Genomic DNA, 16281 nt, shown 5'->3' on the forward strand with positions numbered 1-16281 from the left:
AGCACAATACAAACTGAGCATAGGTTATGTTTTGAGTTCAACATTGAACAATCAAAACAAATGATAATTGAAAATATGCCTATACCAAGCATTCAGCAAAAACAAAATCTGTTGGACATAAAACATTGGATAACTCTGGCTTCCTCATTGTAACCACAGCTATTCATTCTTTCCAACTCTGTCCTCACACTCTTTCACCAACCAAAATGCCTTTCATTTTTCGGTAAAGATTGCTCTCAGTTTGACTTCCATCTCTGGTGAAAGTGTTTCATTTCACTATGCAGAAGTGAAAACCAACTCAATTAAAAACAGAAACTGAGCCGTACAGAATACTCCAGGGGCCGGGGAAATAATCAAAACACTGCAAGAGGAATACAAACTCGCGTTGAGAACAAACAAAATGAAAATCAATGGCGGGCTATGCAGATTTTTTTGACAGCAACAGCATGTAAATCTTTTCGGGGTATGGCTGCACTGCCTTTGCCAGGTTAAAATAACAACTGAGAATTGAAATACAAGCCGCAGCGACTTGAAGAAAGGGCACAGCATTACACCTACTTAGCTTTGTGTGAAGGTATTCCAAAAGAATCAATAACGAATGTGCTGCATTGCAAACAAGCCTGGACTGCCTGAGGCATGGTCATATCTATAAGTGCACAAGTACAAACCTCAGGAATTAATTTCAAGCTCTGTGCTGTATTATTTAAAAGCTATGCTGGATATTATTTCATATGCGCCCCGGCTGTGTTTAGCCTTCTAGTGTAAGGCACAGTTGTATTTGTCAGTTTGTCTGCACTTGAGAAGTTTGAGAAAGGTCTCCATCTTATGGGCGTCCTTCTTAAAGCAGCTGAGCAGGATGTAGTCTCTCATTACAGATTCAAGCATCTCCGGCTGCACATCGTTCTGTAATCCACGATCACTGTAGGTTGTGGTCAACATCCCCTCCTCTAGCATCTAAACAAGCCGAGCACACGGGACAGAAAACAATGCAATGTAAAGGTTTGTACAGATACAAGAAAATGCTATTAAGTCGTTTATAAGTCCTAAGATGTACCTTTTTAATGAGGACCGCCACCCCTTGCTCCAGACTGATCAGTTTGTCTGATACCCATTTGGTCTTGTTGAGTAGCATTTCTGGAGCGTCGTCGTAGCGATCCAGCGTGGTTTGCAGGTAGATCAAAGGCTCAATCCATGACTGCACCAGCATCAACACAGAGTGCAGCAGCCATTTGTCCTACATATCAGATACACAGAGAACTGAGTTCATAACAGTAAAGTGGGGGAACTGGATGTAAAGGGAACTTCAAGCAAAGCACACAAAGCCTTCTAACACTACGCCTCTGTTCTACGGCAGACACTAATCCAAGTAGTGCAAACTATAAGAATGATATTTTAAAAGAAAGGTGAAAAAAGTATTAAATGAGATTATGCAGTGTGTAGTATATCGTGTTCTAATCTGAACCAAAGTGTTGCCATTCAGTGATTCACGAAACCGCTTCGGTCGTGCACTTGGCCTTTTAAGTGAGAAAGAATACCTGTAGAGCTACCAATTAACAAATTATAGTTCACACCAGGCATTTCAGCCTTTCGATTTTTACCAAAAGGTTGTATTCATCCTGTTGATTAAGATGACCTTTTCTTTGTCCTGTTTTAGCCAAATATACCCAGACACAGAATAAAACAAATGGTTAGAAATGTAATAAATTATGGAGTCATCTATATTCATAACCTTTGTGGACCCTTCCTTGTAATTAGTGTAAAATACCCCTCATTCTGTCACAGGAGCAGGTATAAAAGGAGGGAAGGCTCACTTATACACTTAGTGGCTATTTTATTGAAAGAAAACTGGGGCTCTGAGCACAGTACATACCGATTGATTAACCCATAGGAACACATTGAATGTTCATAAAACACGGACATAATCAATACTACAATGTCAAAAAGGCTTTCTTATTCTTCTAAGTTATAGATTTTCTAATATTAGTTCACTTATGATATTAATATTATTGCCCAAATGTGTCACAAACTTTAATAATTGGAGGAGAGCATAGTTTCACCATACCGTATTACCAGTTTTGGCTAAGCACAGGGACCCAAAGGGAGGCAGGAACACATAAGTGAGAAGAGAAGAAAAAAAGGAAAGAAATCTGAAGAGGGACAGAAGGAAAGGGTAGGAGGAGAGATGAAAGGAGAGTTAAAACAGGGACGGTAAAAGGAAAGCTGGAACAAAATAAGGGAAAATAATGAAATAAACCGAAGAGAACATTGAAAAAGAAAAATGTCCTAATATTAGAAATACTAAATCCTAATAGTACTAGTACATAAGATATGTATATGTGGGGGGCTTAACATACTACATGAACTATAGTTGGTCTGCACATTTGCATGCAAATACGAATAGAAGAAAACTGTATACACACACACAAAACCCACAAACACATGCTGTCATTCAGCACAAATGAAGACAAAGGGAAGAGAGAGGAGCAAATGCTGTGGTGATCAGCTGCCACCCGCTTACAGATATCTGCTGGATTTCACTTTTGGAGCTGGGGAGAGTTAAGGCATTGGTGATGCAGGTGTAGCCAGCTTGGTTCCTCTCCAGCCGCAATGGAAACGGGACAAACATTTCCTCCTGCAGTCCATTCAAGCATGAACACACACAGAAACACATACACACATAGTCATTCAAGCCATGCACACACAGACACACACGTGTACACATTTGTGTTACACTGCTTGTACACCCTCAGCCTGACCTGAGAGGTTAAAGTCGAATTAACTATACTACTTAAAATTCTGCTTCAAAACAAAAGAGGACGGCACAAAGGCGAGTTTGACGACCTCATATTTTATAAATTAGTCAGATATAATGTAAGGTTATAACCTTGTGCTGGCAGTGCATCTCAATCCACAGCTTTGTTTTGCCGATAGCTTGAAAGTCAGATATTTCAGTCCAAAGCTTAAAATACCACATTAAAGAACAGAAACTCGAAAAAACGTTTCCACAATAATGGTTCTGTTCTTTGTGAGGACATGTGGTCTCCACTGGTATAGGCTTGGTATTAGATATTAATGCGCACAGCAGACAAACACAAAAACAACCTGGGGTGGATTGTATCCACTGTTACGAGCCTCCAAACTTACTCCACCAAGTTAAGTTATTGTATAACATGTGACGTTAGTCATTGGAGACACAGCAGAGGCACATTTCGTTCTTCAGCGTGTTCTCATCTGTAAACCTCATTCGCCGTCTTCTCAGCCCTACATCATCCCATTTCAAAGACCATTTTGGATATTAAGCGTCAGGGTGAAGGGGATTCAACAGGCAGCAAAACCTGCACTCTCCCCGCTGCACTGTATCATTATCACACTCGTATGTACTCCAATGTAGGCCTGCTTCTTCAATAAAACATCTTCGGCTCAGAGGAGAGATGGAAGATTACTTTGAAGCCTGGCAGAGAGGCGGTGATCATGTCGGAATCAAAAGCAAATAACACAGTATCAAAGTGTCACGGCCCTGCATACTGCGATAAAGGCCAACAAAAATGGTTTTACTCCTCAGATATTCTTGCAAAGCTTTAACATCAATAATAAACAAGCTGGTTTGGAACATGTAGGGCTCACTAAGAACAGAGAGTATAAATCAATCAGCTGTATATAATCTAATTGCATTGATGAGTTAGAACTATCAACTAGGATTTATTTTTTTGGTTCCATAGAAAAGAAATTATAGGACAGTTTGTGAAATCAAATGCAAAATTCAGCATAAATGTCACTATAGCCTCTCCCTAAGGCTAATTCTCACTGCTTTCAAAATGCTGATTTCACGTTTTATAAACATATGTATATGTAAAAAAAAGAGTCATGCCCATTGGCATCAGATAAGAATGTCCCCCTTAAGGTTATGGATTTTCTTAGATGGTACTTAAGTCAAATTCTATCTTTCTAGATGCCATGAATAAAATGTTCAGTTATGAAGTGAGATTCAGTGTGATTCAGTTTCTCCTGAGGCTACATACTGTATAGCACAAGCTGCAAAGTCTACATCCTTGTGGTACTGTGAGACCCTGTGGCTAACAGGTCTGATCAAGAGTTAAACCATTATTTCCCATACAGGGAACAAGTGCAAAGATTCGTTTTGGAGTAATTTACTCACAAACAAAGAACATGATTCTTCTGAGACACGGTAGATCAGCTCAGCGTGCTGGATGACTCGATCAAGAAGTTTCTCTTGGGAGATGGAAGGGCAGTGGGAGATGCTGCCCTGTTCTTCCTGACAGTCTAGTGGGATGCTTATGGCAAGCAAGCAGGGCCAAAGTAATACAGCCCACACACAACCCCTCATAACTGAATGCACACAGCCAAAGACAAGACATAGAAAAAGGTGTGGATAGATCAAAACAAATGCACAAAATGATTCATTATAAGCAGTGTAAGTGACTTTCTGTAATATAAATTATATCAGGTTAGTACAAATACAAGAAAATTATCATGACTCTGTCTCAATCTAAGGTATGATACTATACCTGTAATGTGCATTGTGTCAGAATTGACCAAATCTTCCTATTCTTGCTATGCTGTCATGCTGACTTCTTTTATACAGCCAAATCTGGGCATGTATGAAGGAAAACAACTTGTCGCTCTTGCGTAGGCTCTTGTAAAATGATACACCCCTTCTCAAGATGACACCTTCCTTATCCCATGCATAAAAGCCAAGGGGACAACCAGCATCAAGCATGGTGGACGAACGCATCCTTGTTCCTGACTCAAAGTTACAGTAAAAATTGCATCTGGCGATATAAAAAGATTTGTCGGGCTTGATTTAGATATCATTTTTAAATGAATCATTTGCACATTCATTCCACGCAACATCATGATATGAAGGGGAAACTGACAGTGAATGGATTCATAAGAAATCTATTTAAAGGTAATCAATGAGCTCAAAGTCGTTTATTCAGCAGAGGTCAGGATGTGATGTAGATTAAAGCACACAGCTGTGCAATAGACGCCATTAAAAGAGACTGAATGAATGAGAGTGAAATTACTGGTATCTTGAAAAATAAAACTTCTATTTTTAAATTCATATTCCATCCTTTGGAATATGAAAACCACGCTTTAAAAACCACACTAGAAGAAGCAATTATTATGCAATACTTGCGTACTAATTGCTGTGTTAAGCTGTTGTCAAAGGAAGCACATATTTGTGTTTAACATGTCAACACTTGTTGCACTTTAGGTTTTATCTGTCAACCGCATCAGATGTACAACGAGTGTAATCCAAGTAAAAGATAAAAGGCAGGTAGGCGTGTTTGCAGTCTATTTATTAAATTAAACCCATGCAGTTATTGATAGTTAACATGATCTGTTTTGCAGTAAAATCAACATCTACAGAGAAATGTCAGACTGGATCAGGCTACCAAAAACAGGTGTATATTCATCAGATTCCCCAAAAAATAAAATATTAATCTGTTGATACACACATTTTAAGCATATTGAGTGCCTCATTTGAACTCAATTATAAGCTTCTTCGTGGTTTTGAAGGATGAAGCAAGGGGGCCGCTAGAGGCCAAATGGTTAAGGATCAGCTAGAGACAGATTGGGGCATTAGAAAGTAGCAGATAATGGGTGTCGCGTTGCTGACATCGGCGTCACGGAGGTGGTTCCTATTCAAACATCCTCCTCAAGACACCTGAGAACTCACTTGAACCTGTTTCATAGGAAATAATGTTCCTGTTTCAAAACACGTGTCTCTCACTTATCCACTTTTTTGTGTAGGAATAGCTTAGACGTGTGTTATAATACAAGCAAATACATATAAAACCAAATTAAACTATCCGTCAGGTATCATATGTTCATACTAGTGGATGCTTAATGGATTAACACCATCATTATTGTTCATTTTGCTAATTTGGGGTTTTTCCAGTGTTTTTGCACAAACATACATATAATCCTCTGAGTCACACATCCTGCAGATGGCTTGTGATTTTCTCCTCTAAGGTGAAAAAATATTACCTTAACAGTAAAGTATTGTATCTTACACAAGACAATACCATTGCTGAGAAACGCCAAGCATTGTGCCACGTCGATCATGCTGTATCCTGTGTGTACACCCACTCACACAGCATATGGGACCCCTGTAATATATTCATACATATTTAGCTCCTTGGTTCCGTTGTGTGACAGACTATCGTCGGTTGAAGGTTGATTGACGGCTCCTGTTATTGGATCATGGGAAGAGATTATGTTTGAGCGTGTGTGTGTGTGTGAGAGAGAGAGAGAGAAAGAGCCAGCTGAGAATGGTTCAGTTGTGAAAAAGGCTTTAGTGCAGTTATGACGTCTGAAATAATTAAACATACAGTCATTACAGATATGTGCGGTACATTGTATTCATATTCATGCATGGATTGAAAAAATCAAAACATATGAGTTGCAACCTGTTTCATGGAATGTCTACTGACTTAACAGGCAATTTGCCAAACACAGAAAATAAAGGAACCTATTTTAAAGGCATTGTGGAAACATGCTAGAAACATATGAGCATACAGATTGAGCAAATAACCTTAAAATATATACTGAAGCACATTCAGTATGATGTTGATTTAGATTTGACATCTAAATTCAAAATACTACTAAAAACACATTTAACTCCATGAATCAATTTAACAACAAATTGTATACAATACATGCATTTTAAATACTGAATGAATCATTTGGAATTTAATACTAACAGATAATTCCAGAACAAACAGTGACTTACCTCAGCTTTACAACGCAGCCACCAGTGAAAGGAATGCAACAAACGCCATTGAATTCTTTCCAGGCATTAAGTGTCAAAGTGATTTAGTCATTGACCTTTCACCCATGTCACCTTTGACCCATTTGAAGTTAATTGTTCTTATATGTCTTGCTTGAACTTGAAAACTAATATATTATATTACTATAATAATATCACTTTACCCGAGCTAAATCATAAAAAGTGATGGCCTGAGGTCTGTTCTTCAGCTATCTCATTCATTCACGAGACAAATGAAATGACAAAAACAAGCAATATGAGTTTTTTAATGAGAACTTAGAGATGCCGACACTCAATTTTGTAGTGTGATACAGACGTTCCTCAGGCTACTCAGACAAGGTGTTTTCATGATTCATGATTTTTGCTGCTTTGCGGTTGGTTGTGAGGTAATTGTCTGTGCATTTCTGGTTCTGTGTGTGCATGTGTGCATCATTCTTTAGTATGTTCTGCATGCCGATCACAATTCCAATGCCGTAACAATATGTTTTCATGTGCTCCAAAAATAATTTAATAACGTTTCCTGAGTTAAAATTTCCAATTAATCATCAGTGATTGTGTTGTAATGATCTAACATATACTAATAAGTCTTAGTTTGACATATACATCTAATTAATGCTCTTTAGTCAAAGTAGACAGGGTGATGAACTTGTTTAATCACCTGTTCAGAGGCAGTGTGTGTAGTAATTGCTTTAGGTTTTCTAAAGCCTTAAACCTTAAACAAAAGGACATCGGTTAAGCTGAACAATGCACTTAATGCAACAGATGATTCCAAAAAGTCACTTGACTGTGAAGTATTTCTATGAAATAACATCTTTTCACTTTATGTCTATTTGATTGAGTTTATAATTAGTGTTAAAATGGCAGCATGCCCTTGTGTGAGAAATGGATATGATAAATTACTGTCATTTTCTAAATTCTCATCTGCTTTTTCACTAATGCAAAAACAAAGTCAGCGAGTTAGATACAGGAATAAACACTATTCCTCTCTTGTTTTGAGAGCACATCCAGACATTTCCTGGAAACATTTTCCAAACCATCTCATTTGACGAGCTGATGCTTTATATACGTACATGTCAGTACTTATTTCTGCTGTGCACAGTGACTATTTTTATTCCCACAGCTAGTAACATTCAGAATGGAACCAATAAGAAAAGTATGCTGTACTTTGTAAAAGTTTTGCTGTTGGATTGATGCGTTTGCTTGCTTATTATTTCTGCACGAGGCAAAATACCATTTGAGCCATGACATGACAATACCACCAGTATTGTGGTTTGACAGAATAGCATTCACTGCGGCACGTTGCTTGTGTACTTTTGAGCTGAGGTTGACAGTTCTGGGCTGATCCATTATTGCATTGCCCCTGGTTTAATCACCATCTCTCCGGTAACATGCAACACTTTCTCTTTTGAACACACTATTGCTCAAACTCAATTCAGCAGAGTCTTGCCTCTGCCTTGTTGCTTCCCCCTCCCCCTGTGGCCCACAGGGGAGCACACCTGCATGTAAAAACACCAACAATTAGAGAGCTGCGGTGATGATTACTGATGATTAATTCAGATTTTGACTGTGTTTCCCAGCTGGATTCAGTGGTGGTAGGGAAAGACGCTTGTTATGGTACTCTTGTGCCACGTGTCATCTTTGACAAGTGTCACAGTGATAAAAGAAAACCACGTAAAGCTTTAAATGAAATTGGTCACACAGATTTTCCAATCACAGTGAACAACATATGCCGGCTCACAGTCGAGGTGAAGCTGCTGGTACGTGTCTATGCAGCGAGGGAGCTCCCTGAGCTCTAAAATGGAAATGAAACTGTTGGACACCCACGGCAGCTATTGAAGAGGGGATTTGCGTGGGCCAAGGTACAACCATACTCGATCGCCACAGTGGGAGAAGCTTTAGCTTTGCCCCCTCTTCAAAGTGAGATTTGCGAAAAGGAAAATGCTTGGCTGGGTTTATTCAAAGGAAGCTCCTGATGGTGGGAAGACAAAAGGTACTTCACACTATCCCCCCTGGGGCACATGTATTCCAAAGCTCACTTCTCCCGCTTTACTCCATATTCAAAGTAGATGTGCATCTGTGCTCTCCTGCTCCTATCTCCCTTGTTCAGTCTATTACCTTTTCTTTTCTCTCCTGTCTCACCCCTACATTTCTCTCATTTACTTTTGTGTCGCTTCTGCACCTCTCTCTCTCTCTCTCTCTCTCTCTCTCTCTCTCTCTCTCTGTCTCCCTCCATCTCTCCTCCTCACTCCCTCTTTCACCTTTAAGTTTTCTCATTCTCTTTCCCTCTCCCCCCCTCTGCCTTCTCTGTCATTCGTTCTCTTGCTCTCACTGTTTCTGGAGTTGGTTTGCTCAGAGCAAAACCCTCTATTAACAGAAGCTGAGGCCAGATGGTGGCTCAGAGATGGATCATATCAACTCAAAAGGTCTCTGGGAGTTTCAGACTGTTTTTCTGGGCATCTCAAAATAACTTGCACTATACCATCTCACCCTTAAACCCAGTGCAGAGCTTGTTAGAGAAATAATCCAATTGCCTTTCCTGTGAGCGCGTGTATGATCAGTATTGCCATCCAATGCTGTTGTCATCTTTTGCCCAATAATATAAAATTACTGAGAGAAGTTCACTCAGTAAACCTTTTCTGCCATCTCCAATTTTAACAAGTTCAGTAAACAAAAAGTGTTTTAAGATACCCTGTGCCACATTGTCTATCCTCCTCTATGTAACTTTCTTTGCAATACCTTTTTACTTCATCAGGAAAACTTATCCATTTATTTACCATTTCTTTGCATTTACAAAGGACAACTGGATTGAATGTATAAACAGAAAGGAACCTTTTTAAGACCTTATCATTTATTTTTGTTGAATATCTTTATTGATGAAAGCATTTGACATGACAATGAGTATGCAGTTATGAGACATTTCTGAGTTTGATGTTTCACATTTAGGAAACTCAATCTCCACCAAAACAACTAATTCGTCCAACGTCAACATTACAAATTTAATTACATTAAATCTACATGCAATGTATGTACAGTATTATCAAACTTACTACTTTGCTTAGAAAAGGATAATAGTATCACTCCATTGCCAGACCCGTTTCAACTACATTCTGGAAAATCCGCTTCCCATTAGTGTTTTCATTATACACTTGCTGCAGGATCAACTTCTCTCACTAAAGGCTGTCAAACTGTGACGGGCCTTGTTAACACAAAGACTTCAAATCCCACGGCGACACTATTTATTCCCAGAGGAGACTAGTGGATGTAGAAGGAGAAATGTAACATGTCTGTGAATTCTAAAAGAACAGACACAGGTACAGTATACCCACAGGGAGGAAATCCTGCAGTTTATCTAATGAGGCTTAGCTTGACTGTGTACACTTTGGTCAGTTCAGGAGATATAAGTGAAATTCCCCATTAAATAATATAAATCGCACATTGAGAGGCCCTCCTGCGTCTCTAACTCAATTATTTCACAGTGTCTATATGAATTCTGTTCCACATCAAGGACTGGTTTTAAGGTTGTTTATGTCAAATGGCCATTTGTGCAGTCTGCTCTCAGTGTGTGTGTGTGTGTGTGTGTGTGTGTGCGCGTGTGTGTGTGTGTGTGTGTGCGTGTGCGTGTGTGCATGCGTGTGTGCATGTGTGTGTGTGTCTGTGTGTGTTTCTGTTGGCATACAGCAAAACACGTGGCTGACTGCTGGCTTGTCCTCAATACCAAAACAAGTCGTCTGCTTCCTGTTTTCTGAAAGTGCGCCTGGTGATTGTCAGGTAACATTTACAAAGTCCACTGTGTGTTTGCATGCTGAGGCTTCACTCTTACCGCTTTTTCTTCCGCCGCCTTCCTCTTACTGTGCAAAAACAAGTTCATTGTGATTCGGAATGCGCTTCCACGGCTCAATGGGTTCTGTTTGAAATGAGATTTGAGAGAGTGAGAGAGTGAGCGAGCGAGTGAGCGGGCAAGAGGAAAGACAGAGAACCTCCATCCGCCTTTTTCGTCTTGATGAATAAAAGATGGAGGCACTAGTGTCTTATAAACAACAACAGAGCATAATTAGTTCAGTTCTTTTTATTTTAAGAACACTTTATGTGACATTTCCTTTGTGTGGAGGCTTTCATCATGTACGCCCTGCTTCCTCTCTCTCTTCCATGTAAAGTCGACAATAAGCCAGATGGAATAATATTTGTGTTGTATGCAAATGTTCATACTGACATACATTTGGATACACACAAAGATCCCGGTTAACAATCGTGATGTGGTCTGCTCACTGTATGTTTATCACCAGCTTTGTACAATGAGCATACACAGGCAATGCTAATGATTAATTATACTATTTATATATACATTTCCAGAAGCGCACAGAACTACTGTACATGACACTAGAAACCAACTCGAACAAGCGAATGCTTTTGTACTGTAGCGGAATTTTCGAATTACATTTCTAGTTTAAATCCAGATAAAATATGCAAAATTAAACTAATTGAAAAAGCAATTATCTCTCCTTGAAATAAAATAATAACATCTTGTTTACTCATAATGATCAGCATGCAGTTTTTCAGACTTCGAGACTAGAATGTTAATATATAAAGTTTTAACTAGATCCTGACAGTACAAGTGTACATTGTGCCATTTTGACTTGTCACTCCTCCTCTTTGTCGATGCTGTTGAGATAGAACAATTATTGTAGAATAAATTTAGAATGGAATGAAGAAGCTGGGGTCAACATAGTTCACACTGGCCAGAGTGCAAGCTCTGACAAGTCTGGTGATACCGACGAAACTCTCCCTGTACGGAAATCTATTACCTGAAGTAAACTTATGTTGCCCATTCTAAAAGCTAGAGGGCTAAGATTTTGTGATTACACAGATGTGCAGGTGCCTGCACCTGGCAATAAAAGCCCAAGAGGTTCTGCAGCTGTAGATAACCTGAAGATAACCTGAAAATGACCAGAGGGTGACCATCTACAAACAGTCAGGACATGACATGCCTGTGCACCCCCGCCAGCAAATAGCTTATACAACTAGGGGTTGTAGTAACGTCGCTATGGCAACCACCGGCCCACCAATCCGCAGCTTTCTGACCGCAGCGTCATCTTGAGCTTGGGAACGCCCCGAGTTCACAGCATTTCGGCAAATGTCCGGAGATAGTTCGGGGCCTTTCTTCATCGCATGCTGAGAGTTGACCAGTACTGCTTCAGTTTTTATCACAATAAACTCTCTGAAAGTTTCAGTCCGTCTTTTCCTCATTCAACTCACCAAGCCAACAAACACGCTGGAGGACTCTCTGCTTGGTCCTATACAATGCTCTTTTTGTATTGATTGTGTGGACGTTTGTTAGTTGTCTCATCTTGTTTTGATAACCCACTCATTAAACAGCTTTTTGCTCTCTTTAGGTCTGCTGGTAGCTAATAAACATTCACTCTACTACTCTTGTACCGAGTGCACGTGTTCACCAAGTTAGGTTAAAGTTAAGTAAACCAATTAATTCATGTAAGAGTGAGCTTTTGGAATAATAAGCCATGGCCACGCACATTTTGCAGCCGAATATATCAAAATGGGAAGGAATAACAAAAATTCTAAGTTAAAACTAAGGTCTAATTGACCCGAAATTGTGTAAGGAGCTCTAAAAAAAACTTTGAAAAATGGAAAATGATGGAAAATCTAGTTAGGTGCAAATATGGCTGGTCTATATGAAAGGATGCTGATACACCTCTGTGGGGATATAATGTAGGTTCTATTCTATGGTTTAAGGCTGAAACATAAAAGAGGTCATTAGGCCTACAGTCGGGCTGACTGGTACCACATTTTAATTCTGCCAATCAAGCTTGACTGAAATCCTATTATAACTTTTTTGAGATCTCCTGCTAACAGGAGGAAATTATGTCATAATATGAATCCGTGCAATGTCACACAAAAGGTCAAATTACGTGGAAGTTGGACCAGATTTCCACATACTGAACTGACTGTGGTCTGCTCCAGTCTAAATACAGCTGTGATCTCCCCAGAGCACCCTGAGACTTGGCTTCTGACAGCTTGTATTTGTGTTTTGTTCTTTTGCTTTCTCACACACACACACACACACACACACACACACACACACACACACACACACACACACACACACACACACACACACACAGTACACTTTCTAATCTTCAGTTCTGCTCCCCTACCCACCCACTACTGATGCTTGAGAGTCAGAGCCCTGTAAAATTCTGCTGCCCCGGGTGCCGCCTCAGGCTCTGAGCAGCGGTGAGGGTAGGTATGTGGAAACACAATCAAAGAGTGATTCTGGGGAACATATGTATATTAATGTGTGTTTATCAGGGGTGAACCTTCTACTCCTTCCCACTCTTGTCACTGCCTACACCCTCAGCATTTCAGCTCCTGTTCTCTCCTTCTACCTCAGTAGTGTAATCTATGTATACAGTATATATACTGTACTGTACACACACACACACACCCACACACACAAACACACACGCACATCGGTGAGAACATGCTGGTACTCAAGGTTGCCTTGGACATCAGTTTCAAGTCTTCCATCCAGTCTCAGCAGGCATTTGAACAGAAAACAATTTGGAGGCATTTTAATTTAAACACATCACTCCAGTGTTATTCCCACTGGTGATTATCCACTAGAGCTGCAGAGGAGTTTAGTGGTGACACATGGGCACCTCAAGGCTCTGACCTCTCAGAATATTATATTTCTTCTTATATCCTATTCTCCTTTTCCCATAGTTACGTGGTCCAAAATGAGCATTCTTCTCTAGTACAAAGACAGAGCATTATGATGCAGCTCGTCTGCCGAGAGGTCTTGGCCTTTAGCGCAGCGTGATAGAACCTGTCTGTTTCCAACACCTGAATCAAAAATGCGAGCATCTCAGAACTACAATTACACAGGATCCTCGATGCTGTTGTCTCTGACCTTCTCCCCGACCCGGGCCGTGCTTACGTCGCCGCTACCTCCACAGGGCCAAATAAATAACAAAAAAAAATGAGGGAGGAAAGTGGGAGAGGAGAGGAATAAAAGCAGAAGGGGAGTGAGGAAAGCAATCCAACACAGACAATAAGTTTTGATTACTAATGATGAGGTTTTTAAGATAATCCGGTTTTGCTGCAATCTAAATTAATTGTGTCATTTCCTTTTTGGCGCTCTTATATTCGCCAGTCATTGTCTGTGTATTAGATTAGATAAGATTAGATTCCACTTGAAATAGCCAAGCTTATGTTAGCCTGGTTGGAGACCATCCCACCCCTCTCTTTCTCTCTCTCTCTCTCTCTCTCTCTCTCTCTCTCTCTCTCTCTCTCTCTCTCTCTCTCTCTCTCTCTCTCCCCCTCTCTCTCCCTCTGTAATGGACATAAATAGGCATCTTCCTGGAACCACAGGTTGGCCATAAGACATTCCTCACTGACGTCGGAAAGGAAGAGGAAGACAAAAGGGTGTTGCTACCTGGTGCTGGGAGTGGTGGTGAGGACAGCTAGCTCAAGATCGGCATTGGGAGGATGTGGAGATAGAGGGCAAAGGGGAGGGTGATATTGAGGATTTATTAACGCCTCTGTTTGTGTCTGTGGTGGGGGGAGGATCACCCGCAACAGCAGTAGCCAGGCAGCCACTCTTGACAGATTTTGTTAGTTAAGGCTCAGGTTGGATAGATGGAAGGGAGGACAGAGAAGGAAAAGAGAGGGGGCAAGGAGCCGAGGGATTATAGGTGCGTTTGGGGAGAGGGATAATGCAGCATAGCTCAACAAACGAGACATCCCACATCTTCTGACATCTGACGTTATATATAACACATATATTGGTTTAGAGAGTGGAGCAACTGTAAAACTTTTGAAATTTCCAACGGAATCACCCATTCACAGATATAACATCTTCAACCAAAGGGAATATATTGGACAATGAATGGCGTGCAGGACCTTGACTAGTGCAAACCACCACCATCTCTCAACAACATCTTTTAATCTCTTTTGCCCATGTCCACCCCCCGCTTCCCTGAAAATCAAGGACATCACCATCACTGTGATATGCTGAGACCCGATGCCAAAATGAAGCTTCGTATTGAAGAGGTTCATTTCTTTTTTGCCAGTGTTTGGAAGCAGGAATTGTTCAGGGTAGGTCGTGTTTGGAGATGGCTCCAGTTACCCAATGCATCTATTCACTTTAAAATTAAATGTATGTAGAGTGAGTATTGTAGAAAAGGAGAAAATGCACTAGTGGAAATTACACACATAAAAGCAAAGAATGCAGTGACATTTGTGTGTGAGTTTGTGTTTGTGACCGAGAGAGGCACCTCATTATAACTGGTCTGATTAAAGTGGACTTGTTCTGTATGAAGTATGAACCTTCAGTATTCTTCTCATTGGTTTTACAAATGGAATATGTTCTAAGCATTTATACATTTTAAAAGAGAAATAAAACAATATTGGGCCACAACATTTTTGATTTGATGACATACCCTGGGGAAATCCTATCTGATAGGCATCAAACAACTACAATGTTTTCTCCTGTTAACATTTCCATTGCCCGTCGGATCTTCTTGCATTCATTTCCCTAATGACAGTTTCATACCACACCATTTGGCTTATGAGCCATTGCACTGTTTTCCTAATGCCTATGAAAGTGATAAATGGTAATGGCAGAGTAGATACTCCCCTCTCTTCAAGGCGGCCAGATTTCCCCTACTTTTATGATGGTGATCTTTAATAGCAATATCACCGCCATGCGCGGATTCCAAGCTGACAGCAGGGAATGAGCGCATGGGTTCAGGAGGGGGTTTTAAACGTGTGCCTTTGTTTTGCATCTGCCATGACGAAATCTTTATAAAATGCAGTTAAAGACAGAACTGTTGTTCCCAATGTTTCCACTAGGTGGTGCTGAAATCATGTCCTCCCCTTTGTTCTATAGAGCCCTATGTGGGCTTTCTGAAAAGGGGCTGTCTGCGCTGTTGTTGTTGTTGTTGAGGGAGTTGGACAGAGAAAGGGAAAGAGAAGCAGTCCCTGGTTTATTCTGTTTTGAAGTGAAAACCAAAAAAAACTAACAGCTATAACGACATGAAATACAATAAAAGTATAATGGACTCCAGCAGTCAACAGACCACTGTTTGGTAGTCAGGAGCTGAAAGTTAACTTTTTGTTCCGTTCTGTTCTGTTGTTTATACTTATTCTTATGATGTATTATTTATTCTGCTAATAATTCTTGTTGCAACTGGTTTGTCTAAACCCACAGCATCTAATTGATTCATTCAATAGTACTGTAATGTTTTGGTGTTGGTTGAGTGTTTACTTGTCAATCATAACCCAGAAAGTACATTTTTGAAGGTCTTCATGTTATTGAATGTGTTTCTTTTTCACGTCTTGTGAAAATTAAAATTGTCTCACTGCAAAGCTGAGAAGAGAAAGAAAGATTACATCTGGCAAAAGGCTTTATTCTATAAAAATGAAAAACATGAAGAGATGGACAATATCTGACTCTGCAAAAGCCAGCAGAT

General features: G+C 40.1%; 1 protein-coding gene across 1 annotated transcript; it reads right to left on the bottom strand.

Moving 5' to 3' along the window:
• Positions 1-214: 214 nt before the first annotated feature.
• Positions 215-9067, bottom strand: smtla (somatolactin alpha). The gene is made up of 5 exons (XM_076143232.1): positions 9052-9067; positions 4157-4347; positions 2519-2632; positions 1055-1234; positions 215-954 (listed from the first exon to the last, which is right to left on the bottom strand). The coding sequence occupies exons 1-5, from the start codon at positions 9065-9067 to the stop codon at positions 757-759; spliced, it is 699 nt and encodes a 232-aa protein (XP_075999347.1). The 3' UTR covers positions 215-756.
• Between the last annotated feature and the right edge of the window lie 7214 nt (positions 9068-16281).

Source organism: Genypterus blacodes, unplaced genomic scaffold (genome assembly GCF_046128005.1).
Source record: "Genypterus blacodes isolate CSIRO-AG114 ecotype Tasmania unplaced genomic scaffold, CSIRO-AGI_Gbla_v1 ptg000003l_1, whole genome shotgun sequence".
NCBI lineage: Eukaryota > Metazoa > Chordata > Actinopteri > Ophidiiformes > Ophidiidae > Genypterus > Genypterus blacodes.

Coding starts and splice junctions, on each gene's coding strand:
- smtla (XM_076143232.1), bottom strand. Junction 2,633..4,156: donor AAGAATCATGTTCTTTGTTT/GTGAGTAAATTA, acceptor AATGGACTGCAG/GAGGAAATGTTTGTCCCGTT. Junction 1,235..2,518: donor GTGAAATCCAGCAGATATCT/GTAAGCGGGTGG, acceptor TCTGATATGTAG/GACAAATGGCTGCTGCACTC.